This window comes from Alternaria triticimaculans, assembly GCF_023758025.1.
Source record: "Alternaria triticimaculans strain BMP 0046 chromosome Unknown scaffold_7, whole genome shotgun sequence".
Lineage (NCBI taxonomy): Eukaryota > Fungi > Ascomycota > Dothideomycetes > Pleosporales > Pleosporaceae > Alternaria > Alternaria triticimaculans.
In genome coordinates, this window is record NW_026055964.1 from 33,982 (window position 1) to 60,509 (window position 26,528).

Genomic DNA, 26,528 nt, shown 5'->3' on the forward strand with positions numbered 1-26,528 from the left:
GAATACATGGCGTGTTCTGGGTGTCGCGCACCACTCATATATGGAAACGTTCAACGAACATGACCGATTTGTGATTAGACGCGAGAAATGTTGGCGCCCAAGTATACGAGAGTTGTGGAAGACATTTGCTGCCGCATGTCGGATTAGCTGAATCAATACCACACTTCGGGCCTGAAGACACCGGCATTCAATGTCGACCGCCGGCGTTTAACCAGCCACGCTAATGCCAGGCCCACTACACGACCCATTAGGCGACAATAAGAGGCCGGCGCAGATAATCTGATCATTTCTAGAGATAGAATAGTACTTCAAAATGTTACTGGTCGACTTTATCAGCATCGGCATTCATCCAGACTAACTATCACGATACCGGTATCTCGGCTTCTCTATCGGCCTGCTACCATATCCCAGGGACAAATTGCGGAGTGCGGAGTAATCATGCCAGTATGTCCGCAAAACTCACTAATACCTAGGGCACACATAGGTACCTTGTCTACCTAATGATTAACTCTGGCTATCTTCAAGTCTGCCACATTCGATCGAAGAACGATTATTTCACCGCGAGATGTATGTCTCCATCACGGTCTGGACAGGCTTGCTGTACACCTTGACGCAGGTACATGCATCATCACAGACCCTGGCAAATCGACCATGGCTAGATCGAACACTGCCAAACGAACAGCGATTGCAACTTTTCCTCGACCAGTTGAACAACACCCAGAAATATGCTATGGTACAAGGCGATACCGAGCTCGATGACAACGGAACTGGAGTCAACCCTTGTATAGGACACATCTCTGGCAATGAGACTCTCGGGGTACCCTCAATTTGCATGGGAGATGGCCCGGCTGGGGTTGGAAACAACTTGAACAACGTCACCACCTTCCCGGCCCCAATCGCCGCCGCGGCTTCGTGGAACACTACCCTCGAGTACGCTTATGGCCAAGCATTATCCCAGGAACATATGGCAAAGGGCCGCAATGTCGTTCTCTCACCGACTATCAACATCCTCCGTTCGCCACTATGGGCCCGCGCAGCCGAGACTTTCTCAGAAGATCCATGGTTGACCTCTCGAATGGCCGTGGCGGGTGTCCTCGGTGTCCAGAGTCAAGGAGCTTTAGCTTGTCCCAAGCATCTTGCTGGGTACAATCAAGACACTAACAGATTCGGGGTGGGTCCTGATTGGGATACCGTTGACGTCCACATCGACGAGCGGGTTCTGCACGAGCTTTACCTACCTGCTTTCAAGGCGTCTGTTCAAGAGGCAGATGCCGCCTCTATAATGTGTTCCTACAATAAGCTGAACGGCTTCTTCGCTTGCGAAAACGACTGGCTTCTGAACACTACATTGAGACAAGAGTGGGGGTTTCAAGGCTTCGTTGTCGCTGATTGGTACTTCTCCACACGAAGTACGGTTGGCGCTGTAATGGCTGGTCTAGATATCAGCATGCCTGGAGGTTCTCTCGAGGATTCATATGGATTTCCAGCCTACTACGGAGACCTTCTGGTCGAGGCTGTCGAGAACGGAACCATACCAGCCTCGCGCATCGACGACATGGTTGCAAGAACGTGGCGATATATGTTCAAGCTTGGAATGGTCGACAATCCAGTCACTGGAGATGCAGAGTCGGTGGCAAGAACACAATCCCATCTTGATCTGGCTCAGAAGATGGCTGAGGACGGCTCCGTTCTTCTTAAGAATGACGACCATACGCTACCTCTCTCGCGACAGAAATACAAGCATGTTGCCGTATACGGTGTTGACGGAACCAACCAAAGCCAGGTTACGGAGAACCACGGCGGCTTCGTGATCGACACGACAATGGTAGTGCAATCGCCTTTGGACGCATTGAAGCAGCGAGCTGGCAAAGAAGGCAACATGACAGTTACTTACGCGGAGGCCTATCCTGGCACCGGGCAGTTTCTAACGGTACCTTCCAGCATGTTTGTCAACGATGGTCTGAATGTCACCTACTACACCACCACAGACTTTTCTGGGCCCATCAACCAAACGGACTTCGTACCCAACATTACCGCAGCCTCCTTCCCAAAGGAGCTCTGGGTGTCATGGCCCCAAGTCTTTTCTTGCGTTTACGAAGGCACCTTCAAGGCCAACACGAGCGGGATGTACCATTTCTCCCTGACCGGCCAGGGAGATGCCGTACTTTACATCAACGGACAAGTCGTCGCCAATATGTCGAGAGCGAACTTTGGAAACACCGTTCAAGGTATTGCGAACTTGACAGCCGGAGATGAGGTTTCCTTGGCCCTGAACTATTCCATGGGCTACTCGCTATCCACTGGCGCATACGGGGTCACACTGGGAGTGGATGTAGGCAACGAAGCAAGGGACGAAGAAGCGATTTCGCTCGCAGAAAATGCTGATATCAGCATCGTCTTCGCGTCTGACAGGCATTCCGAAGGTGTTGATAGCAACATTGGCCTTTCTCTCCCCGGCGACCAGGACGCAGTCATATCACGAATCGCCAAACGTTCGAAGAAGACAGTGGTGATCCTCAACACCAACTCGGCCATTCTCATGCCCTGGATCGACGAGGTAGATGCCGTGATGCAGTCATGGTATGGAGGCCAGCAGATTGGCCTGGCGCTTGAAAGACTGCTGTTCGGTGATGTCAGTCCGAGCGGTAAATTGCCGGTGACGTTCCCCAAGACACTAGATGACGCTATCAAGATCACGTCAGACCTGATCGTACCTTATGAAGAAGGGCTGAACGTTGGATACAGGTGGTACGACGAGCACAAAGTCGATCCGCTGTTCTCATTTGGCCATGGACTCACATACTCGACGTTTGAACTTGGCAGTCTCGCTGTACATCTCGCAAACTCTACTGCCACATCTGGCTCTGAGCGCATCATTTGTACTGCGACTTTGACAAACACTGGCGCCGTCTCTGCGTCGGAAGTGGTTCAGCTTTACGTGTCCTATCCGGAGGCAGCGCGTGAGCCTCCCAAGCTGCTCAAAGCATTTGCCAAAGTGCACCTCGGGGCAGGTCAGGGAACAGATGTTCTTCTGGAGGTGCTTATGGATGATTTGAGGATCTGGTCCGAGCAGAAGAAAGACTGGGATTTTGTACATGGCGAGTATCACTTCCTTGTCGGATTCTCGGCGAGCAATATCAAGGTAGAGGGAAAGGTGGTTCTTTAAGTGGGCTATAATAAACCGTGAACATATATACAGTATTATCGCAAACGATTGATTGCGTGACGTTGTCACCGGAATTCAGGTTTGTGACAAGAATGCGCCCTGGCCAATATTAAACCCAGCGTTGGCGAACAAGAAGGCCCAGGCTTCGTCGTCTACAAAGTCAATGTTGAGGGTTGATGCGTCTTCCGACGCAGAACCAAAGGTCGTCTGATCATTGTACGCTGGGGTGATATCAGGCCTCTGCGTAGTCTGCGCATGGGTGGGCGCAGGTTGGTGGCTGGCAGGGTCCAAGGCCGCGGTGGACGCGGCCGCTACGTGCGAAAGCGAAGATGTATGACGCGCCTGCATTGCTTCGTGCTGAGTGGAAACATTGCGCAAAAACGCTGCTTGTAATGCGCAGCTTGTGCTGGTAGGCGCTTGAAGTTTCTCGAATACTGTCGCAGCATTGCGAATGCTATCCAGCGCTGGCATTTCCATCTCGGACCGGATATATGATGGTGCTGAAAGTAAGAGCTATATTCAATGTAAGTAGTTGGCTTTATAAAGGCAAGTTATTAAATACCTTGATGAGGAATACAGCGGCATAGGCGATCATGACATGCACACTGTCCTGAGCAAAGTACAATAGTTGAGATGCCGAAGTTTCAGAAACGAGTTTAAGCATGTCAAGCGCGCTTGAGTAGCTGTTCCAGATAGCTTCTGTATCGACAGAAGTCACTATATCCTTCAGTTTGATGGATGCGCGTAGTGAGGAAGTGTATAAGAGTAGCCGCGCGTAGCTGCCATAGAATGGGATCAAAAATGACTAAGAATGGTGGACAAAGTCAGTACACTTCTCGCATCACTTCGTGCATGGACCTTACTTACATGACAGTCCTCGCCTCGCTCAGATACTTTCCCAGTCCACCTCTTTTGCCAATTCACAATTTCTGCATCAATCATACGTAGCGTGGATCGATAGCGTGACGTGTCGTTTCTTTGCTGTTGAGCATATTTTGTCGTCATCATCTCGAAGTGGGTGGAAGTGATGAGGCGGAGGGATACAAATGCGCAAAGTAGCCGGTCATTCGCCATTTCAAGAGGATGTAGGTACCAATTGCTCACTGATTCTAGATAGTTGCTCCTCTCAATCATCCAAGGCTTACCGGTCTGCATACTGATGCTGTACACATGTCAGTATCCTGTGATATGTTCGAAACCGTCCTACCCCTACCTTCGGTCGTAGACAAAGAGCACCAACCAGGTTCTTTCCATGTTCCTGAATCGCACCGATTGAAGATCAGTCGTATTCTCCGGGGGTCTCATTCCATCACTCCCAAGATGATGCCATCCAAGCTCGATGGCCATCCTGATAGCGAGGCCTACATTTAACCATGCACGGTTATCGCGAGGCTCCTTCCAGTATGTCAAAATTAGTATGGCCTGAACCGTCTCAACAGATTTTGCACCACTGCGCAAGCCCTCCAAGAAAAGCTCTTCAGCATGAGAAAGCAAATTTTTGCGTAGCGCAGGATGCAAAAGCTTTGCCGCTACCGCCAAAATGGCGGTAAATAGGAACGAAGATATCCCCCGGACGTATTGGAAGGTATGTAGCGTAGGATCCAATTGGCTGATGAAGGGGTTGAGGTGCTTCATGAATCCTTCAAACAAATCGGTAGCAAAATGAAGGTTGACTACGCCTTTGCTGATCGGATCGTTATCGGAGGTGCCCTGTGTGCATTCCTCTGAGGCATGTCCGTGTTCAGTACTCAGCACATTCTGCAAGGAGAAGTCTCCTCTTGTGATCTGTCGGTTGAGAATATCAGAAAGCCGGAAGCCTCTGTTCTCCGTCCAGAATTCTTGGCTTGAACGCTGCGTTGACCGGGGTCGAGAAAGCAGTCTAGAAGGTGGTGACCTTTGAGTCCATTGTGTATTTGTTGACGGATTCGCATCACCCGCTACAACAACATCATGATCAACATGTTGAGCTTCACCATCCCATGATGGTGGCGCAGCATCCTGCTGACTTCTTGAGCCTGGTTTCTGCAATCTACAAAACACATCAGTCATTTTGCCTCATGGAAAAAGCAGGCATGACGAACTTGAAGCCATGTTTTCGACCACGCCGGTGGCCAAGAAAGTCACATTGTAACGACTTGCGCGTACACCTGACACACCGCGTATCTTGTGCCGTCTTGTGGCACTTCATCTTGACTTTGCGACATTGCAGGCAAGCGTGTGGTCTTCAAACAGATCAGTCGCGCAACTGCAGTCGACCCGGAGCGGACTCACACGGCTTTCGGGGTTTGGCGACCAGGCGCGTCATCAATCTCTGTCATCTTGAATATGTTTATCAGACATTGAGATCGGGTCGGACTGGAACGGACACGATAGTCATATTTGAGTAGAGTGTTGTTGGAAAGAGTAAGGCATCCAGGTGTCTTATCGCTATCTTCACACGCTAACCGCTTTGGAAGCCTTCCCGAGGTCCTTTCTGACATGACACCTGCTCCCATCGTTTTCCCTCCACGGCATTCAAGGGGAAAGCTCGACGCCCACTTACAAAGCTCTTGCAGCGATACGAACATCTCGGAACCGCGGACCCCGCACGGCTCTCTCAAACCGGTCTCAGCACTATGCTGCGACTTCGGTCCACTTCTATCGTTTGTGCAGATCGCCGGTGTTCTAATGTAGATTGAGTCGCCGGCGACATGGTACGTGCCCTCATGAGCTTATGCATCCATGCACCATACCATCGCATGGACTTTTCCTCAATGCCTAGGTAGTCAAGTCAACATCAACTCAACGCACATCAAGATACTTCACAACTAGCAATATGACGCAAATACCACGTTCGAAAGCCAAGACGGCGCACGTCAACATGATGACCGATACCATCATAGCAAATCTACCAGCGGATGCACTTCGAAGCGTGATCAGAGTCATCTTGACAACGGAGCCGTCAGTTACAAGCGTCCTAGAAGAACAGACGCGGATCTATCTCAAGAAGACCGCCAATCAGCCCGTCGATCAGTTGTTCCAATCTACGACCGAGGGGGTTGCCTCAACCTCGAACTTCACATGGGCCCAGCAGCGCCTACGTTGCGCCATAGGATGCGGATTGGTTCTTGACAGCTTCCCGATACTCAATAAGATCGTAGAAGAATCCGTCAGCCTTGCCGACAAACACACCGTCCGTCGGTCGACACAACTCAACCACAGTTTAGCCTCTGTTGACGGTGATATCGTGCAGGCATTGACTGCGATTCAAAAGCGCTTGTTGTCCGATACTGGCAGCAGAGTCCTCAACGAAGAGGAGAGACCGGTGATGGACTCGCTCTTCACTTCATTGCTACGATGTCACCAAAGATGGCTTGCATCTGCGCAAGACTTTCCTTTCGAACGAAGCACTGCAGTTCTTGCGACTATGCTTGGCCGCGAAAGCGGTATACCGGCACTGGCCCACCAGAGTAGCTCCTGCCAAAGTCAAATTACCGGACGGAAGACATCGACCTCTATCGAGACTTTCAAAGTCAAGGGTATCGAGCTGCCGAAGCTGTTCGCGGGCCTCTGGCAACTGTCTAGTCCATCATGGGGTACTGCGTCACAAACGCAGATGTTCAAGCAATTTGCAGAGTACATTGCAGGTGGCTTCACTGCCTTCGACATGGCTGACCATTACGGCGATGCTGAGGTTATATTCGGACGCCTGAGAGCCTCGCTAGATGACCCTGAGGCCGTTTTCGGTGCCACAAAGTACTGCGTATTCCACAGGATTACCGTAACCCCCGAAGTCATCCGCGCCAACATCACAGAGCGGTGCCAGCGCATGAGCGCCAGCAAGGTTGATCTTTTACAATTCCATTGGCAAGATTACAACGACCATCAGTATATCGAAGCGCTGCGACTGTTGCAGCAAGACGAACGAGTTCGACATCTAGGCCTTTGCAACTTCGACACAGCGCGTCTCCAAGAAGTCATTGACAGTAAGATCGATGTCGTCACCAACCAGGTCCAATTTTCCCTTATCGATGCACGGCCACGGTTCAGGATGGGCGAGGTTTGCGCACGACACAACGTCAAACTCCTTACATATGGTACTCTTTGTGGAGGCTTCCTTGCCGAGAAGTGGCTCGGCAAACCTGAGCCACAGCTGTTTGGTCCCGACACAACACCTTCTCAACGAAAATACTTTGAGATGATCCAGACTTGGGGTGATTGGGACCTGTTCCAGACGTTACTGCAGACTTTGAAGGCTATCGCGACCAAACACAATGTCTCTATCTCGAACGTCGCGACGAGATGGGTTCTCGACTTCCCATACGTGGGGGCAGTCATCATTGGCGCACGCATGGGTGTTAGTGAGCATACGGAGGAGAACCTGAAGACGTATGGATGGAAGCTTGATGAAGAAGATCAGAGGAGCATCGAAGGAGTGCTTGAGAAGAGCAGGAGGGAGGAAGTGTTCAAGGTCATGGGCGATTGCGGAAGTGAATACAGGTAGAAAAGATTTCTTGGCTTATCCGCCTGGCTTGTACATTAGATGGTTTTCGAGTAGGCTCCAAAATAGCTGTAAACCTTCGTGAGCAATTTGGGTTGATTGTGAACATGGGCGCGTCGCGTCATTCCAGCCCGCCCGTGCACTCGCCTCATCTTCCTGTGCCAGCTCTGTACGAACTCTCCCTGTCCACGCAACCGCCTTTCATGCTCATGCCGACCCAGTCATCTCCTATACGGACGACTTGCGAGTTTCAAAATATCCGCATCTGGCATTTGCTCATGAGCTCCTACCTCGGCTGCCACGGCTGACATCACCGCCAAACACGCGCATCATGCCCGCACCACGCTTCTGTCTCTGCCATCGCCTCAGCGTCCATCGCCGCACCGTCGCTTCCAATTCTCACGACCCAGGCTACCGAGCTACTACACGCGTGTCACTTCCATGTCCTGGATATGCCGCGATATGCAAACATCGTCGCGCGATTGAGGGCATGGTGGGCTGGTGCACCAGCTTTGGGCACAACGATGGAGACGATGTTGGGTACGGTGATCATACTGGTGACATTCATTGGGACTATCTGGAGAGCTGTTCGCAGCCTCTAGTGACGCCGCGACGCTTCAAAAGCTGGATATATCGGTATCGCGACTGTGTTGAGCGCAACAACACGTCTACGAACATATACTCGGTGTGCGCTTGAGGCCCTTATATCTACACATACATCCCCGCCAAGGCTCCTAAGACCATCTCGTGATAGTCGATACGCCGGGTGAAGCACGGGAAACTGATGTTCCATGCGTATATCTCACTCCAAAGCTCAAGAGTTTCCTTCCAGACCAACCACCGTGGTATCCGCATGACTGAAGGTCCGCAACCCGGTGCGTATGATCTTGAGCTGAGATTTACAATTCGGATCCGGACATGCGATCAATGCATCCGTGGACATCCAATCATGCGCGTGAGTTGGTCGTTGCTTGGCCGCTAGCAGAGGCAGTACTGCCGCTGAAATGCCACTCTCATCAGCTCTTGAAGTGTACATTTTGTGCTTGAAACTCACCTAAGCTGTAGAAGCTTATGCCCTGTCCTTCGGGAAGACGTAGCATCTCTCCTTCAACAGTAAAGTAGTCTCCTTCCTTGGCTCCACACAAGATGCGCTCGCCTGGCGGGCAAACCACCTCAACCCGCAAGTCGTACAATTGAAAAGAGTCGTCCTTGGCCGATGACATTCTGTTGCCTTTGGAAAGTTGCGTTGCTGATGTTTTGCACGCTCATCCCGTCTCTTCTCGGATTCTATTGACTCTCCGTTTGGAGAAGGGTGGGGCCACCGGCGTTCTAAGCATGACAGATAGCAGCCGGCATTTCATGACACCCCAGCATGATCGCCGGTTTTCGGGCGCCCTGACCAGCCCCTATCAGAAATTAGAACCCCGCTATCAACGGTTACGGAGTCACTGAATCCCCCGTAGATGCCGAACTGCTAAGTGAGATAAGCTTCCCGCTTCGGCTTGGTACTTGTAGGAACCGTTGCGCGCTCCCATGCCGATAGAGCATCATCATGGATCTATCAAAGAAGGATGCTACGCAAGTTGCGCAAACTTCTGCGTCAAATTCAGACGTCGAACATGGAGCCGTCGGTACGACTTATGAGGTCAAACGCGATCTCGGGCGTCGCCATATTAACATGATTGCCATAGCTGGCATGATCGTATGTCAAACCACTTCAAAGCATCCTTGCAGTCTCTATACTCATGCACCAACTTTAGGGTACCGGACTTTTTCTAGCATCCGGCCAGGCCATCGCTACCGCAGGACCAGTCGGCGCTCTCTTCGGATATTTGTGCATGGGCTTGATTGCATGCGGTGTCGCCCTGTCTGCAGGAGAGATGTCGGCGTTTATGCCTGTCACTGGAGGATTCGTTCGCCATGCTACCAAGTTCGTGCAACCTGCACTCGGCATCGCGACCGGATGGAACTTTTGGTACACCATGGCAATTACGGCGCCAGCTGAGCTTGCCGCGGCGGCAACTTTGATCAACTTCTGGGATAACAGCATTAACCCTGCTGTTTGGTACTCGGTGTTCATCGTGATCATCGTGGTTATCAACTTCTGCGGGGTGAAGGTTTATGGCGAGGTGAGTCCTAACGCAACCTACTTTTGGCTCATATGTCTGACAGTTCAAAGAGCGAAGTGTTCTTCGCAGCTCTCAAGATCCTCCTCATCATAGGCCTCATCATCGCCGGCCTAGTCGTAGACCTTGGAGGATCCCCTAGTGGAGATCGAATCGGCTTTCGGTACTGGAAGAACCCCGGTCCTTTCAACGAATACATCGTCCCTGGTAACACTGGCAAGTTCCTCGGGTTCTGGAGCTCCTTGATCTCAGCCGCCTACAGCTACGCGAACATCCAGGTGGTCGCCATCGCTGGCGCCGAGACAAGGAACCCAAGAGTCATCATCCCGAATGCTATTCGCATGACGTTCTGGAGAGTTCTCATCTTCTATGTTGTCAGCATCTTTATCGTTGGCATGCTTGTACCATTCAACGACCCGAATCTTGGCATCTCTACTGGTGATGCTCAGCAGAGTCCTTTCGTCATTGCGTTCCAGCGCGCAGGTATCAACGTTCTGCCCTCGATCATCAACGCCATCGTTTGCACTTCGGCCTTCAGCTGTGGCTCTGCATGCGTCTTCCTTGCATCACGTACCCTGTACGGGCTAGCAGAGGACGGACAGGCTCCCCGCGTCTTGCTTCGCACGAACCGGTTCGGAACACCATACTTGGCGATCGGAGCTTCGCTCATCTTTATGCCACTTGTCTATCTTAGTCTGGGGAGCAACTCATCGGTCGTGTTCGGATGGTTCGTCAACATTACAACTATTGCTGGACTGATTGGGTGGCTTGTCATTGAGGTTACTTACCTGAGGTTCTTCTACGCATTGAAAGTCCAAGGCATTAGTCGAGACCGTAAGTTCACACCCTCTGTTTCTGCCAAAGATTGTGCTGATACTACCAGGTCTCGCATACAAGAGCCCCTTACAGCCATACCTCGCCTGGGTCACCGGTAGCGCGCTCCTCCTTGTCATCTTGTTCTCAGGCTACAGCGTCTTCTTCCCAGGTCGTTGGAGCGTGGGCACCTTTCTCACGTATTACGTCGATATAGCCATATTCATCTTCCTGTGGGTTGCTGGGTTCTGCTACGCGAGGTCAGGCATCATTGCTTTGCAAGATGTTGACTTGTCGGAGATTGCGGATGTTGACCATGACAAGGCGGAGATTTTGGTCTCAAATGAACAAAATCTCTCGTGGTGGAGAAAGTGGGTTATATAGTCTACGACGGAAATTCGTAACGTCTACAATGAGAAAGTGCATGTTGTCCAGAAACCCAGGCCTCGATGATTTTTATAAGAGTGGCACATGATAAACATACACCGTAGCAAAGGACAAACAAGATCGGGGAATTGCAACAATATGTGCAGAGTTCATGCTATAGGTATATACATAGAAGTAGAAAGAAGCACATCAAGCTTCAACGTGATTGCGAGAAGACGATCCTAGCGCCCAATCCATCGCATATCCAGATCTACCTACGTCTAGTAGGTGGCGACCTTGGGACCGGGAACAGTGTAGGAGTTGAAGTTGGCGTAGATGTTCGCGGTGTAGCCAGAGTCGGTGCTCTTGACGTGGCCGGGGATCTTAGTAGTGGGAGAGGGCTTTCCGGCGCCGCCACCAGTGACCTTGACCTGAGCGCAAGAGATGTAGAACTGTGGCGGGCTGCCGGGGTTGTGGATGCCGAGCTGCTCGATGCGGAGGAGGTACTCTCCAGCGGGGATCTGGGAGGGGATGGTGGTGGAGTAGGTAGCTAAGAAAGTGTTAGATACATTCCAGTGCGAGATTGGAGTTTGTGACTTACCACTCATGTCCCACTTGGCCTGGCCTCCGGAGAAGGTGGGTCCAATCTCCTTGATCTTGAACCAGTCGGAGGAGCCATCTGCAGCGGCAGCAGAGTCGACCTTGGTCATGTAGAAGGTAACGGGACCTTGGTGGTAGACGGCCTGGTCGGCAGTGAAGGAGACGGTGGAGCCAGCAGCGACCGAGACAGTGGTGGTGCCGCTGCCAGAGTTACCGCCAGCATTGCATCGCAAGTTCTTGTCCGCAAGGTCGGTGACGGGGCTGTTGTTGGGAACGGGCCTGATGTTCTGGAAGTTGGCACCCTTCACACCGTTGGCGGTGAGCTGTTGGAAGATGTCTTGTACCTGTTAGTATATGCTGGTGCAGAATGAGTGGTGAAGTGCCATACAGTGACCCGAGGCAACGTTGGCAAAGGCCGCGACGGCGGTGGCGATAGCAACACACTTCATGATGTGCGATTGGTAAGTGAGAGACTGATGAGGATAGCGAATGAACTCGAAGGTGCTGATGATCTTGGTAGAGAATACGAGAGCAAAGTCCCCGGTTCTTATATATGTTCTTCCTCACAGATACAACGCCTCGAATGGATACCACTCTATATTGCAGCACGCAGGATATGACCAGAGAGGGTAAACGTCAAGCCATGATTGGCCCAAGCATGAAACTCGAAATGAAGAAACGTCACAGGACAGGCACGATGGGTACTGCAAGGCGGCAAAGAACCCGGGACGTGAGGTGGAGTGTGGGTACTCATTGCCGGTGGCAGTTCGTAGAATTTTCCTTCTGGAACGACCTTGTGACAGCCTTCGACGAGGCGAACAAGTGATGGTATGGCAGGTAATATCGCGAGTATGGGGGCTTGACATGCAGGACTGCAGGTCATTGGTCATGCATGCACGAAATGTGCAGACCCGACGAATAGGAAAAGCGCATGTGCCGACGACGGTGGGTTCTATCCGTCGGAGCTAGAGACTGGCGCATTCGCTGGAACTGTACGACACTGGACGCCTAGGATAGATTAATATCTGGGGTAATATGTTTTTAATCACCATGGTCCAAGCTAGGGCGGAACTTGAGGCGAAGTGAAGAAAAAGGAAACAACACCGATCCACAATGTCCACCCAAACTGGTTGTCGCAAATGTACACCGGTGTACTACGGCAAAATATGAGTCTTGTCTGAACGTCTGAGGTGTTGTTGTTTGTGTGAACGACTCGCAACGGCGTAGGTGTTTCATGCCGAGTCATGCGGTTGACGCAACGGGATGTCGAACGACAAACGAGGCGATGATTGCCACAACCTCTATCGCTTGAAACAGGCACCTGAAAACTTGTATATTAATCTTGCTGAAAGGTTTTTTGTGCAAGGTCTTGCATATGCAGGCTGAACCGTTTCTTCGAGGTTGATCGAGCAATCGATGTGGCGGGTGGCTGGTCAATTTCCCATCTCTTGTCGCGAACTTGGACAAAAGCAACTCTGGAAATCAAAGGGTTGCTCGCTTGCCTTGTGGATCTGGAGTAAGGCCCGCTCTTCCTGTGCCAGGTCGGCAGCGTGGATGTGAGTTCTCTAGAAGTGGGTTCCAAGGTTCGCTATCGCATACACTTTTCCTTTCGTTGCGAGAAACAGCAGATCTCCAGCATTTTGATGTTTGTGGTGCTGAAGAGATCGCAGGTGATGGCGCGTCACCGGAGTAGTCAAGCAGGCGCGTTTGGTGAGGCCCAGCCCCCTGCGAACGTTACTCTGTCGCGCAAGCCAGGTACGAATGCTCGCTGCGCCGTACAGGCTATGTCAAAAGCGCTGGAATAGGATTTGTACCCCTATGTATAAAGCAAGGTAACGCATCAGCTTCGATACGCGCCTGTGGTTCCTAGGTTTACCTGGCTTCCGCGACAGCGCTAGATGCCTTGGTAGAGCTTCATTCAACATACGTACCTGGAATATCGTTATCGGACCAAGTAAATTCACATGAGGCCCAAATTGCACAGCTCGAGAGCGTTCGCTGGAAGCTTGCCACGTTGAGGGCATGGGAGCGACTTCCAAGGCTGGGACCTTCCAAGGTCGGGAAGCGGGGTACGACACGTGATCCCGTTGCACGTCGCGTCGCCATCGACATACGCCTAGTACTGACACGGAAAGTCCATGCGGAAACTGTACGAAGATTCGCCAGATCCACAGTCTTATCACATCGAATGTTGTGTTAGGGCAACAGCGTCGGTAGTTCGAGCGTTATAAGCCATCCTTCCATAGTCAACTTCTTCTACTGTCCATCTTTCAACTCTTCGTCGATTTCGTGTTCTCAATTGTTCGTTGCGAGAAAATGTCTGCAGAAGTCGCCACTGATCCTAGTCCGCGGAGCGAGAAATCGGTATCTGCTCATCCATTCTCCCCGCTATCGGCATCAGAACTCCAAGATGCTGCGGCAATCATCAAAGCTTCATGGCCAGCGCACACAGACCTGCATTTCAAGGTCGTGACGCTGCAGGAACCACCAAAAGTCGAGGCACTGAAATATCTAGAGGCCGAGCATAGCGGCAAGCCACTTCCGTCAATCGCGAGAAAAGCTTTTGTCAATTACTACATCCGGAACACTGTACGTGCAAAGATGTTGGAAATATGATTCGCGGCTAATTAGTCGGCAGAACAAATTCCACGAGGCTGTTGTGGACTTGACCTCACGTCGCGTAGATCGCAACGTCCTTCTAGGGCCCTTTGTCCATGCCAACGCGGATGGCGATGAAATCGTCGCTATCGAGAAACTTGTCCTGACCGATGAGAAAGTACAAGCGGAGATTGCCAAGCTCGAGCTCCCCCAAGGCACAGTAGTAATCAGCGACCCATGGATCTACGGGTCCGACGGCGTTGGAGACGAAGATAGGCTGTGGCAATGCTTCCTATACCTCAGGGACCCGATGAACTCATCAGAGGCCGACTCCAACCACTACGCAATGCCGCTTCCTATCTCGCCAGTGGTGAGCACAGAGAAGATGGAGGTCATTCGCGTTGATATACTACCGACTGGTGCAGACAACACCATCAAGCCGGTTGAAAAGTACAAGATCCAACCGCCCAACGAGTACATACCCGAGGCCCAACAACTGCGGACCGATCTTAAGCCGCTTAATGTTATCCAGCCAGAAGGTGCTAGCTTCCAAGTCGAACAGCAAGGCACATCAAATGTCATCTCATGGCAGAAATGGAACTTCCGCGTTGGTTTCAACCAGCGTGAAGGTATGGTACTGTACGATGTCCGTTACGACAACCGCAGCTTGTTCTACCGAATGAGCCTTTCAGACATGAACATTCCGTACGCCGACCCTCGTCATCCCTACCATAAGAAGAGCGCCTTCGACTTGGGCGATGTTGGTGCTGGTATCATGGCGAACAACCTCAAGCTGGGCTGCGACTGTCTGGGCTCCATCTACTATCTCTCTGCCGTACTCGCCGACAACCACGGTGGGTCTGTGGAGATGCCCAACGTCGTATGCGTCCACGAGCAAGATGCTGGAATCGGTTTCAAGCACACTAACTACCGCACCGGCCGCGCAGTCGTCGCTCGAAACCGGGAGTTGGTGCTCCAGAGCATCATTACCGTAGCCAACTACGAGTATATCCTAGCCTTCATCTTCAACCAGGCCGGAGAAGTCGACTACGAAATCAGGGCTACTGGCATCCTAAGCACGCAGCCTATTGACGAAGGTGTCGAGGTGCCCTTCGGTACAGTCGTGCACCCCGGTGTACTTGCCGTCCACCATCAACACATCTTCTCATTGCGCGTCGACCCCATGATAGACGGGTATGACAACAGACTCGTGTATGACGAGGCGTTCCCGATGCCGCGCTCAGACTTCAACCCCCACGGTACTGGCTACTACGTCCAAGAGACCGTCGTCGACAAGTCTGGTGGCTACGACATCGCATACGAGAATAACCGCACCTTCAAGATCCAAAACCCGAACGTGCGAAACCCCGTCAACGGAAAGCCAGTCGCATACAAGATCCAAGCGCCGCCCTTCCAGAAGATCCTTTCCGACAAGGACTCTTTCAACTACAAACGCGCCGAATTCTCCGACCACAACATCTACGTCGTGAAGCACAAGGATGGCGAATTATACGCAGGCGGTACCTACACCAACCAGAGCCGTGGTGGAACGGGAGTGCGGAGTTGGGCGGAAAGGAACGACAACGTCAAGGACACCGACTTTGTCGTCTACATCCAAGCGGGCATTAACCATGTGCCTCGTATTGAGGACTTTCCCGTTATGCCTTGCGAGATCATCAAGATCCATATGAAGCCGGTCAATTTCTTCGATAAGAACCCTGCGCTAGACGTACCGCCGAGTGAGCAAGCGTTCAACAAGAGCAGCTTGTTGAGTGAGCAGCATCAGCAGCCTAGTGTTACCGCGACGATTGGTGAGGACGGTACGTGTTGTGCGCCATCGACGGCGAAGTTGTAGAGCTGTAGTTTTCAACAAATGAACATCATCACCAAATATTGCGATAATTATTTGTGAGATACCTTGTGATCGTCCAAAGCCAAGATTAATATCGATGCAAAGCTACGGGCATGGAAAACAATGTGATCGTAATAGAATGCGTTCAAATCATGGAAGCCATGTCCAACCTTAGAAGGGAACCTTGGAAGAGTTGGTCGTGTGCCTGCTCAGCAGGTAAGACGCGCCAAGCCCAAAGTCGCGCTAGCGACGGTCCAAAGCTCATGCCTCGCGGAACCTTCGAAGCCTCAAAGAAACACTCCCTCGATCTCCCACGTTCTCCCGACCCTCTTTCACCGTGTATCTTCCAGCGATCTTTTCATCAATATCGAGTCTGCACAGCGATGGCGCCCAACGACAAAGCGGGCAGAGTTGTTTTCATCGGCAACATTCCCTACGGTATGCGACCGCTCACCCTGGAGCCTACATTGACGCCAGATCTTCCAATCTGCGTCTTTAACACTACTGTAATCCTAAACCGAGCTAACAAACCCAGGCGGCACTGAAGAGCTCATCATCGAAACCCTCGGGCGCGTCGGACAGGTGCTCAACTTTCGCTTGGTGTACGACAAGGAAACCGGGCGCCCCAAGGGCTTTGGGTTCGCAGAGTTCGCCGACGCTGACGCCGCAGCCTCGGCCGTGCGCAACCTCAACGACTACGATTTGATGGGCAGGAAGCTGAGGGTCGACTGGTCCAACGAGAGCGGCTCTGGCGACAACGCGCCTTCCAATCGCGACCAGACCACACAGCCAGCCATGAACGGCCAACAACCAGCAGCACCAGCACCGGCGCAACCGTCGAGCGCGCTGGGTCCTCTTCCACCAGGCGTCGAGCTGCCGCCCAACCTTACATGCCCCGATGCCATCTCGCGCACGCTCTCTACACTCCCTCCCGATCAACTCCTCGATATCCTCTCGCAGATGAAAGGCCTTGTCATGACGGATCCCGCCAAGGCGACCGAGTTGCTGCGACAAGCGCCTCAGCTGGCTTATGCCATCTTTCAGTCGCTACTGCTCCTCCAGCTGGTCGACCCACAAATCCTGACCTCGCTTGTGGAGACATCGGCCGCGCCTGCCCCAGTTGCGCAGGCTCCACCTGTTCAGCAAGTACAGCAGCCACCACCGCAAGTTGCGCGACCGCCTGTGAACTACCCCGGATACCCACCACAAGTCGCGCCTACACCTCCCCAAACTCAGCCACCCGTCGCGCAGCCGTACGCGCAGCCTCCACCGCAACAGCAACCACAAGCGCCTGGAATGGACCAGCAGGCGCTGTATGCTCAAGTCATGGCGCTGTCGCAGCAGCAGATTGACCAGTTGGCACCAGAGCACCGCGCCCAAATCCTGCAGATACGGCAGATGTTGATGGCTGGTGGGCGGCCCTAGTTGCGCCGAGACTTCGAGCAGCTTCATAAGAAGCGGAAAGTTGGCCTTGGTCTTGCTATAAGAGACCGCTTGTTCCACGAGCGGGGCGCGGAGGTCCTTTGGTGCATACTACGCGACGTAGGACAGAGCACAACACAACCTGATCTCATCGCACGGAGCTTACTGGAAATCATGAAATACCCCGATCGCTGCTCCAGGGCGCAGTGCTTAAAAGAAGCGATGTTCTCATATGGCTTGTACAGCTTGAAAACTCTCCCAGAAGAAAGCGAGACCTGGGAAAGGATGAGTCGTGATTTGGTTGGATCATCAGACTCTGGATTCGAATCGGATGACTCAGGCTATGCAGATGATGATGGATTGGACGTGCAGAAACGTGAAGGAACATGTGGAGTGTAATGAGTGGCTCCCCAGAAGGACTGCATAGCACAGTCGCGAATAGATGCACACAGGTCGCACAAGCCTGATTAATGCAAAAATGGATTCAATGTCACACGCGCGCCTTGTTTTTGTTGTAATCCTTGTCGATGCGACTGGGTGATGTTTGACTATCAACGATCGGGTTTAAAGATTTCGGCGGCCTAACCAACATTGAACATGCAAGATAACTACACTGATGGCCTCGGAAATCTCCGCGCGCCCTGACTGTGTCCGATGAAGGTCGTGGGAGGAGCTCGCAACACGCAGCAAGAGCTACTACTAACTACCAGAACCACAAGACTAGATTGCCGCGCCCCAGCCTGCACAGTTCACTTTGATCAACATGTTCTCGATGACAGCGAGAACAGCCCCGGAAGAAGCCCCGGTAAAGATCCGCAGAAGAAGCGTTTGCCATCGGGCAGCTATTGGCCCAGCCTCGCCTCCATCCCGTGTGGATCGAGCTAACCCTTGCCGCCAACTCACTCGGTTGCTGGGGCTTACGTCCCAAGCCGAGCACTTCAGCTGCTCTGCACCACACCAATCTTTGCGATTAGTACCGCGAGAGGCTGCTTTGGTTGTCCTTGGGCATTGCGCGCATACTTTCCTAGCCATTCTGCATCGGAAACCTGTACTATATCATCACGACATGACGATTTGAACGATTCTCTCTCACTTGCGACTGTCTGCAGCGATATACCCAGCATATCCCACCAAGAGACTCATCTCATTTGCGCCCGACCCATTGCCAGCACCACTTTGTAATAACAACGCATCTGCGCCCCCGCGATCCTGACTGCAGTCATCCGCCATCATGTGGAGCAGATTGACCGGTAGCTCTGCTGCCTCCAACAGCAACAAGGACGAGGAAAGTCGCCGCCGCCGTACTAGCGACTCCACGCGTTCCAAGCGCGACCCAGACGCCCGCTCCGTCGTGTCATCCTCGACGACGCGCAAGCCATCGACATCGACCTCATCTAAACGTGACACTGCGCCTTCCGCGTCTTCGATTGCCTCCTTCACGACTGCCTTCGACGAGATGCCGCGCTCACGGGCCACAACAAACAACACGAGCGGTCCCTACGACGACGACAACATGCGTCGCGACGATCGCCGCAGCAGCTATGCCGAGTCGTCCAGCTCGACACTGCGCGACGACAAGGACCGCAAGACGGGCAAGGCCAAGGACAAGAAGCTCGAGAAGCGCCGCTCGACGCGCTCAGTGCGGTCCGGCAGCACGTCGCAAACGGGCGCCGGCTACAGGGGCGAGATTGTTGACAGTCCCAAGTCGGTCCAGCGCAGCTTCAGCGGCCAGATTGGCAGCGACGGCTTCTCGCAGTTCCCAGGACAGGCAGGAGCGCCCATGATGTCGGGCGCTCTGCCAGTAGGAAGCCACCCACCACACCACGACGACATGGACGATCACGTGCAGAGCCAGTTCCCTGGCCAGGACCCTCTGCGATACACCTCGAGCGCGCTCCCTGGCGGCCATCCCTTCGGAGCGGCTGCCGACTTCTACAACGACCAGGGCCAGTCAGTGCACCAACAGCCTGGCGTGAGGCCCCAGCCGCCCTCTGTCATCATAGGACAGGATACCCCCCATCTCATGTCTGCCTCCGCGCAGCCCAACCCGGTTGCCGACACCGGATCGGGCGCCGCTGCAGACTTCTACGGGCCCAGCACAAATGGCTCTTCATCCAGGCCTCCACGACCATCGAGCTCGTCCATGCCCGGTGCCTTCGTCGACGACACCCCGACGCCCCAGAAACCACCGCGACCCGCATCTTCGTCGAGACCCAACAAGTCGAGCACCTTCGGCCCAGCTGCTACTGCGGCCGGCGGAGCTGCCCTGGGATATGCCATGGGCCACAGCTCCTCTAATCACGAACACACCACGAGCTACAGCTCATCGAATGTTCGCCCTTCTACATCATACTCTTCTTATACTAATAATACCCCCCCGGCTGCTCCGGCTTCCACGTACAACATGTACGGCCCGGGATCTAATGCTTCTAATACCGCTGCCAACGACGGCAGCTACCTCCCACCCTATGCTGCAGCCGCCGCCTACGGCGTGGAAGGCGCGCCTCCTCCAAAGCCACCTCGGCCAGCCAAGCCAGAAAAGCACTCGTCTGGCAGCATGGCTGGACTGTACGCTGCTGGCGCCGCAGGACTGGCGGCTTATGGCTTAAACCAACATAATTCACATTCACACACCCACTCCAACACCCACACACACTCGCATAGCACACACCATCACCCGTCGGCGCACGGCCCGAACGGACATCATCAGAATGGCCTTACGCCCAGTCCATACATCTCAGGCGGCATGGCTCACCAGCATCAGCACACTGGGCCTGTTTCCAAGTTTGTCGACTGGTGGAAAGACTACGAGGATGTGCAGAAGATGGAAGAGTACACCGAGTACATTGGAGTTTGCAAGGGTTGCTTTGACCCTCGCTCTTCCGTTCTGGACGCCCCGCGGAAGCACCACTACTACAAACGGCGATCCAATGAGTTCATGCGACCCACTGGTGGCATTGAGAAGCAATCTCGATACTCGCTCAAGGAGAAGAAGTCTTGGGGCTCAATCTCTTCGGGTGAGGAGCGTCGCAAGAACAAGAGCAGCGCCGCGGGCTGGGTAGCTGCAGGCCTGGGCGGCATTGGCCTTGCCAAGGCTGGAAAGGCTGTCTTCAGCGCGGGCCGCGACGACTTTGACGACACATACAGCATCAAGTCTGGTCGGTCGAGGGTCTCACGACACAGCCGCAGCAGATCAGGGGATCGCAAGAGTTACAGCTATGGCAGCTCTGGCATCCGCCACCGGAGCAATTCCGCCGACCGCATTTCCGTGATGTCCGTGGGCGTTACGAGCGACAAGAAGGACCGTAAGGATCACAAGGTTGTTCGCCGTCAGTCTCGGTCGCGCCGTTCTCGATCAAGCTCAACTTCAAGCTCCAACTCAGGACGCGGCAAGACAGGCCTGATCGGCACTGCCATTGGTGCAGGTCTTGCAGGAGTCGCCCTTGGAGCGGCCACAAAGAAGAAGCAGCACAGTCGATCCAGGTCCCCGAAGAGGGTTCAAGTGGTTCATCACCGCAGAGACAGCAGTGACGATGAGCGTCGTAGGAGAAGATCGCATTCACTCCGACACAAAGCATCTCGAAGCTCAACATCCGGAGCCTCTGTCATCGAGATTGGCCAGAATCACGAGTCCCAGGGTGGCTTCCTTGGAGGCTTCTTCTCTGCACCTCCACCAAAGGAGAAGCGAGTGAAGACAGCCAATAGCCTGAAGAAAAAGAAGAAGGGCTTCTTCAGCTTCAGCAACGCTTCAACATCCTCATCCGACTCCGAGATGGCATTCGGCACCGGCTACGTAAGGAGGACGCGGAGACGATCATCGCCGAAGAGACGAAACTCGGATGAGCGACTGAAAGCTTCGCTACTTGGTCTTGGCGCTACGGCTGCTGCTATCACAGCCGCGAAGGCCGGCAAGGGCAAACGCCACAACGAGGTCGTTGCTGTTAAGGAGAACCGTCTTGGTCGCAAGACAAGTCAAACTTCGCGGCCCGCCTCACGTTACGGGGACGACGAGTGGGAGGACTTGCCAGACGATGGTACTTCCGACTCCTCGAGTGATGGCGGTCTCGTATACGGCGATTATTCCCTGAAGAAGACCAAGAGCAACGAGTCTATCGGATCCAACCACTCAGGTACGAACAAATGGGGCTGGCGATGGGGCTTTGGCAAGAAGAGAAGGTCTTCCAACAACCTCTACGACAACATCGCTAGTACGTCGCTCATTGGGCCTGCCGCAGCTGGCGCAGCAGGTGCCTTGACCGGCGCAGCTGTTGGAGCTGCCCATGGACACCACGACAGCGAGTCTAGCAGCGCTCAAACATTGCAGTCGGTCTATCCTGTTGCACCCCATGACCCCAATGCGTCGTTCGATGCACGCCGTACAAGCTCTATCGTCACCAATCAGCCTATTGTCACCTCAGGACCTGGTCCCATCCCCATTCAACACCCTCAGCCAGTGCAGCAAGTCCCCGGCGCCATCTACTCAACACAGGCACCATCACAATCTGGGTACACCACAGCAGGTCCTTCAGACTTCCCACCAGCACCTTTCCCACCTCCTTATCCCACGCAGTCTCAAGTTCAGAACATTATCATCCAAAGTCCTCAGCATCCTCAATTCCGTCGGGCAAACTCTTCTCCCATCCAAAGCTCCTCATGGAGGCGAGATGCCTCTATTGCTGGACTTGCAGCGACTGCCGGATTTGCAGCAGTTTCTGCGATGAAACACCCCGACCGACCTCCGAGCCGACCGCCGTCCGCGTCTAGCAATGTTCGCTTCAACTTGACACAAGAGCAGGCCGAGAAGGACCTCCGTGAGCGACGCAAGGAGCAGGAGCGACTGGACGAGGAGGCCGAGCGTCGCCGAGAACAACAGAGACGCGAGGACGAGGCGCGCCGGGAAGAGGAAGACCGAGTGCGTCGAGAACAGCTGCGACAAGAGGAAGAGGCCCGGCGAGCGGCACTTGCGCTCCGTGAGGAAGAGGATCGCCTGCGCAAAGAACGGCAGCTGCAAGAGGATGAGGCTCGACGGATTGAAGAAGACCGCCGGCAGACATTGCTCCGTTTGGAGGAAACGACACGCCAAGAAGAAGCGCGACGCCGAGACGAAGACGAGCGACGTCGCCTGGAGTTGCAACGGCAGCAGGAGGAGGCTCGCAAGTTCATGGACATCGAACGATTGGCGAGGCTCGAGAACGAACGCCGTCGCGAACAGCAAGAGGTCCAGGCACGCCTCGCTCGGGAAGCCGAAGACCGCGAACGTCATCAACGAATGTCCGAAATGGAGCGTCAGCGTCAGCTCGCCATCGAGGCTGCGGAGGCTGAGCGCAAACGGAGAGAGCGCCGTGAATCTCAACAACAAGAAGCTGAGCGCATCGATGCCGCGAGACGCGAAGCTGAGATTCAAGAGGACATGGAGCGCCGACGCAGGGAACGCGAAGCTCAGGACTACACCGACCGATACGAGAGCGACCGAGCTCGTAAGCTTGAACAGCAGCCAACAGGAGATTCAATGGCTTCGACTGCCACCGTTGTACAACGCAAGGAGCAGGAGCTGCAAGACCGCGAACGCGAGGCTTTCAAGTCTGACAAGAAGTCTTCCGTTGCTGGCGCAGTAGCTGCTGGTGCTGCAGCAGCAATCGCAACTGCTGCGATCAAGGACTACAAGGACAACAAGGACAAGGAGAAGGAGAGGGAGCGCGAGAAGAAGCGCGACAGCAAGTCTTCGTCTTCAACGAAGAGCAGCAAGAGCGAATCCTCCTCATGGAAGCGCAGCAAGAACGATTCTTCTTCGTCCAAGAGCAGCAAGAGTGAATCTTCATCCTCGAAGAGCAGCAAGAAGCGGGAGCCAACCAGTGTCAAGACTATCGAGCCCAGCAAAGTCAAGCAGGACATTTTTGACGAGGACATCTTCAACCCCGATATGTTTAAGCAGAAGGACAATTCACGCCAGGAAGCTCGCGAAGTCCTTCAAGATTGGGAACAAAGGTACTATGCAAAGCCAGTATCTCAAGCTGAATTCTTCGCACCGGAAGAGCTCTTGGCCAACGACAACCTGCCCAAGGTCCGCCCAGTAGACCCGAACGAGGGCGCTCCAGATCTACCCATCTACCAATCTTGGGAAGACTATCCTGTCAGCCAGCCCAAGCTCCCTCCTTATCCTCCGTCGTACGCATTCACTGCCACCAGAAATGGTCGGTCCTCTCAACCCCAACCGCTACCTCAAGTTCCATCGCTGAACCTCATCTTGCCTACTCCTCCCGGTAGTCGCACACCTTCTGTGCGCAGTGCATCTGCCCCTCCATCACCAGCAATGGAGCCTATCAGGGAGACTAGAGAGACCAGACGCGAGCCAAGAGATGACGAATCGAACCGAGCAAGATCTAGGGTAAGCTGGGGCGAGAACCAGTTCCACCACTTTGACGTCCCTACTCCGGAGTCCTACCGCGAACAATTCGTCTCAGATGGCGATCTCAGGTCGCGTGAAGCCACGGTCGAGCGCGAGCCGCCCAAGCCCGAACAGACGACGTCCACCTACACACCCTACCGCCCCGAGATGTCCAGAGTCCCCGAAAGTAAGGAGTCTGCACCAAGCACGCAATACATTCGGGACGAGAATGACTCCAGTTGGGACAGTGTCGTGGATGCTGCTTCCAAGAAGAGCAACAAGAAGGAGAAGAAGTCAGCAGCAGCGGCAGCAGCTGCAGCACTAACGACTGCAGCGGTTCTTTCCCGAGATCAACGAGATCAAGAGGACGAGCGTAGCTACAGACGCGACAATCCAACTGCATCTGCCCTGAGCAACCCGACTGCATCAAACCTCAGCAGTGCGACTTCCTACGATTTCAGCGATCCAACTGCGTCTACCGTCAGCACTGTTGTCAGCAATGCCACTGCAGCTGGATTCAGCAATCCTACCGCGTCTTCCCTCAGCAACCCGTTCTCTGATGGAAACAGGGCCCCATCCACTATCGCTCCATCGATCATCTCAGCTGCACCATCTTCCACAGTCACCCCTTCCATCATCTCAGCTGTGCCATCTACGAGCAGCGTCCAGACGGCATACTGGCAGCCTGAGTCAGAGCGCGACGCGTGGAGGACGCCCCAACAGAGTACAGTGGGACCTGGCTTTGTTGAAGGCGAGATTCCTACACCGCCAGTGTCGATGCACATGCCCGGCGGCTGGGACGACATACCTGAGTCTGAGGTGTTCGCAGAAGAGCCGCCGGCATCGTCCGCGAAGAAGGACACAAAGGGTAAGAACAAGACTAACGATACTGACGAAGTTGTAGCTATGCAGAATGTTTCTCGACGTGGAGAGCCAACACCTGCAGTGAAAGAGAGGGAAGCGGAGCCAGAGGTCAAGCTCAGCAAGAAGGAGAAGAAGGACAAGAAGAAGAAGTCCAAGTCATCGAAGCGAGCTAGTGTGGACACTTGGGAGATGAGTGATCCCAGTCCGCCATCAAGCCCTATCATGGAACGCGATCCCAGGGACATTGAGCCCTCCCGAGATCCCAGGGATATTGAGCCTTCTCGACCTGCTGAAACCTCACGTTTCGCCGACTCTTCTCGCTCAACTGAGCCATCTCGATCTGCCGAACCACCACGTCTAGGAGAAGCATTCCAAGAGTCCCCTAGTCCTCCGAAGAAGCCCGCGCGACAAGGTGAGAGTAGCGGCAGTAAAGCCTCCACCGCTGCCATGGCCGGTGGTTTCGCTGCTCTAATGGGCATGACCATGAACCAGGATCAAAACAGGATGGCCTCGGATGCCGAGCGTGCCAGGAAGGATCTTGAGTCCACAGAGAAGCACCATTCACGCGACTCTCCTGTATCTCCACCGAATGGCGCACGTGCACTCGAACGAAATGAGAAGAATGTGACAATCCCAAGCTACGCATTTGAGGGCGTTGAGGAGCTGGCCGATAAGACACCCAGGCCGAAAGTCCAGAAAAGACACAGCAGCGGCAAATGGTCACCCAGCATCAGTTCTCCTCTCAGGACCGAGACGACGTATGACGACTACATAAACGCCCGCACCATTTCCGATCCTTCCAGATACCAAACGATGGTCGAGGCCCCAAAGGTCCCCACTGCAGCGCCGTTCACGATGGCGCATGATCCAGTCACCGCTCGTAACGTAACCGACTCTGGGTACTATGCTCCCGACGATGTGCCAAGTCGGGCGGGCAACGAAAAAGAATCGAACGGATTCTATCCCGCAGACTTCAACGAGGAGGCGAAGGACAGGCACTCACGAAACGATCGCGACCAGGATGTCGATGACAGATACGACGATGATTTCGACGACAGACCACGCAGGTACGACGATGACGATGTGGGCTCAATCGCTTCTCTGAGCTACAAGTATGACGACCCCGATCGCGAGGAGAGACGCCGCAGACGTCGCGAAGCCAAGTCCGAGACACGTGAGAAGAGCCACGATCGCGGTTACGATCTTGAAGAGGGTGGAGAACGGAGGCGAAGACATCGCCATCATGAGGCTGATGAAGGCGCTGACGACTGGGACACAAAATCCGCCATCTCCGAGACTGGCGAGCGACGACGCAAGCACAGGAGAAGGGATGGCGACAGAGACGCATCACCCGAGACCAAGACTAGATCACGCTCCACAGCAGCTTCCGAACTCGGCGACTACGATGATGATCGCAAGTCCTCCCGGAGACGATCCAAACGAGATGATGACATGGTTTCCGTCGTATCCTCAATTCCAGATCTAGACGAGGATCGCAGCTCAAGGAGGGAGAAGGAGAAACGTCCAAGTGGCTTCCTGGGCCTTTTCGGCAGCAAGTCGAGGGAGAACTTGAAAGAAGCTTCAAGCAAGTCCTCGAAATCTAAGGACGACGACGATGAAGAACGCAAACATCGTAGACGGAAGCATCGGTCGGATCGCGGTTCTACCTACGGCGGCTCAGACGATGATGACATGCGCTCCACGATCTCGACCAGTAGTCGACGCGAAAAGAGGAGCAGCCGCAGTCGTAGCGAGAGAGGAGACGGAGACAGGACGGATGCTTATGATGACAAGGTACATCGCTCTTCTCATGTGCGATAGCACCGTTGTTCGCAATGTATTTAGAATGAATGTTG

At 53.8% G+C, this 26,528-nt stretch overlaps 7 protein-coding genes across 7 annotated transcripts in view; 5 read left to right on the forward strand and 2 right to left on the reverse strand.

Moving 5' to 3' along the window:
* Positions 1 to 565: 565 nt before the first annotated feature.
* On the forward strand, positions 566 to 3,166 carry J4E78_005421 (uncharacterized protein; the record flags this gene model as incomplete). Its single annotated transcript, XM_049366041.1, has 1 exon — positions 566 to 3,166. The coding sequence occupies one exon, from the start codon at positions 566 to 568 to the stop codon at positions 3,164 to 3,166; it is 2,601 nt and encodes an 866-aa protein (XP_049221767.1).
* Positions 3,167 to 5,981: 2,815 nt separating this feature from the next.
* J4E78_005422 (uncharacterized protein) lies at positions 5,982 to 7,649 on the forward strand (the record flags this gene model as incomplete). The annotated part of the gene is made up of 1 exon (XM_049366042.1): positions 5,982 to 7,649. The coding sequence occupies one exon, from the start codon at positions 5,982 to 5,984 to the stop codon at positions 7,647 to 7,649; it is 1,668 nt and encodes a 555-aa protein (XP_049221768.1).
* An 811-nt stretch (positions 7,650 to 8,460) lies between these two features.
* On the reverse strand, positions 8,461 to 8,869 carry J4E78_005423 (uncharacterized protein; the record flags this gene model as incomplete). Its single annotated transcript, XM_049366043.1, has 2 exons — positions 8,461 to 8,645; positions 8,701 to 8,869. The coding sequence occupies 2 exons, from the start codon at positions 8,867 to 8,869 to the stop codon at positions 8,461 to 8,463; spliced, it is 354 nt and encodes a 117-aa protein (XP_049221769.1).
* A 455-nt stretch (positions 8,870 to 9,324) lies between these two features.
* J4E78_005424 (uncharacterized protein) lies at positions 9,325 to 10,969 on the forward strand (the record flags this gene model as incomplete). The annotated part of the gene is made up of 4 exons (XM_049366044.1): positions 9,325 to 9,348; positions 9,407 to 9,775; positions 9,826 to 10,606; positions 10,656 to 10,969. 4 exons carry the CDS (start codon positions 9,325 to 9,327, stop codon positions 10,967 to 10,969), a joined length of 1,488 nt encoding a protein of 495 aa, XP_049221770.1.
* A 263-nt stretch (positions 10,970 to 11,232) lies between these two features.
* On the reverse strand, positions 11,233 to 12,000 carry J4E78_005425 (uncharacterized protein; the record flags this gene model as incomplete). The annotated part of the gene is made up of 3 exons (XM_049366045.1): positions 11,233 to 11,501; positions 11,553 to 11,888; positions 11,940 to 12,000. The coding sequence occupies 3 exons, from the start codon at positions 11,998 to 12,000 to the stop codon at positions 11,233 to 11,235; spliced, it is 666 nt and encodes a 221-aa protein (XP_049221771.1).
* Positions 12,001 to 13,867: 1,867 nt separating this feature from the next.
* J4E78_005426 (uncharacterized protein) lies at positions 13,868 to 17,426 on the forward strand (the record flags this gene model as incomplete). The annotated part of the gene is made up of 4 exons (XM_049366046.1): positions 13,868 to 14,140; positions 14,190 to 15,969; positions 16,383 to 16,439; positions 16,537 to 17,426. The coding sequence occupies 4 exons, from the start codon at positions 13,868 to 13,870 to the stop codon at positions 17,424 to 17,426; spliced, it is 3,000 nt and encodes a 999-aa protein (XP_049221772.1).
* A 1,228-nt stretch (positions 17,427 to 18,654) lies between these two features.
* The window catches only part of J4E78_005427 (uncharacterized protein), a gene marked incomplete at both ends in the record, with an annotated part of 29,489 nt that continues 21,615 nt past the window's right edge, over positions 18,655 to 26,528 (forward strand). The window contains one exon of the mRNA XM_049366047.1: positions 18,655 to 26,466. Coding sequence (XP_049221773.1) covers positions 18,655 to 26,466 — 7,812 coding nt within the window. The remainder of the gene's footprint in view (positions 26,467 to 26,528) is intronic.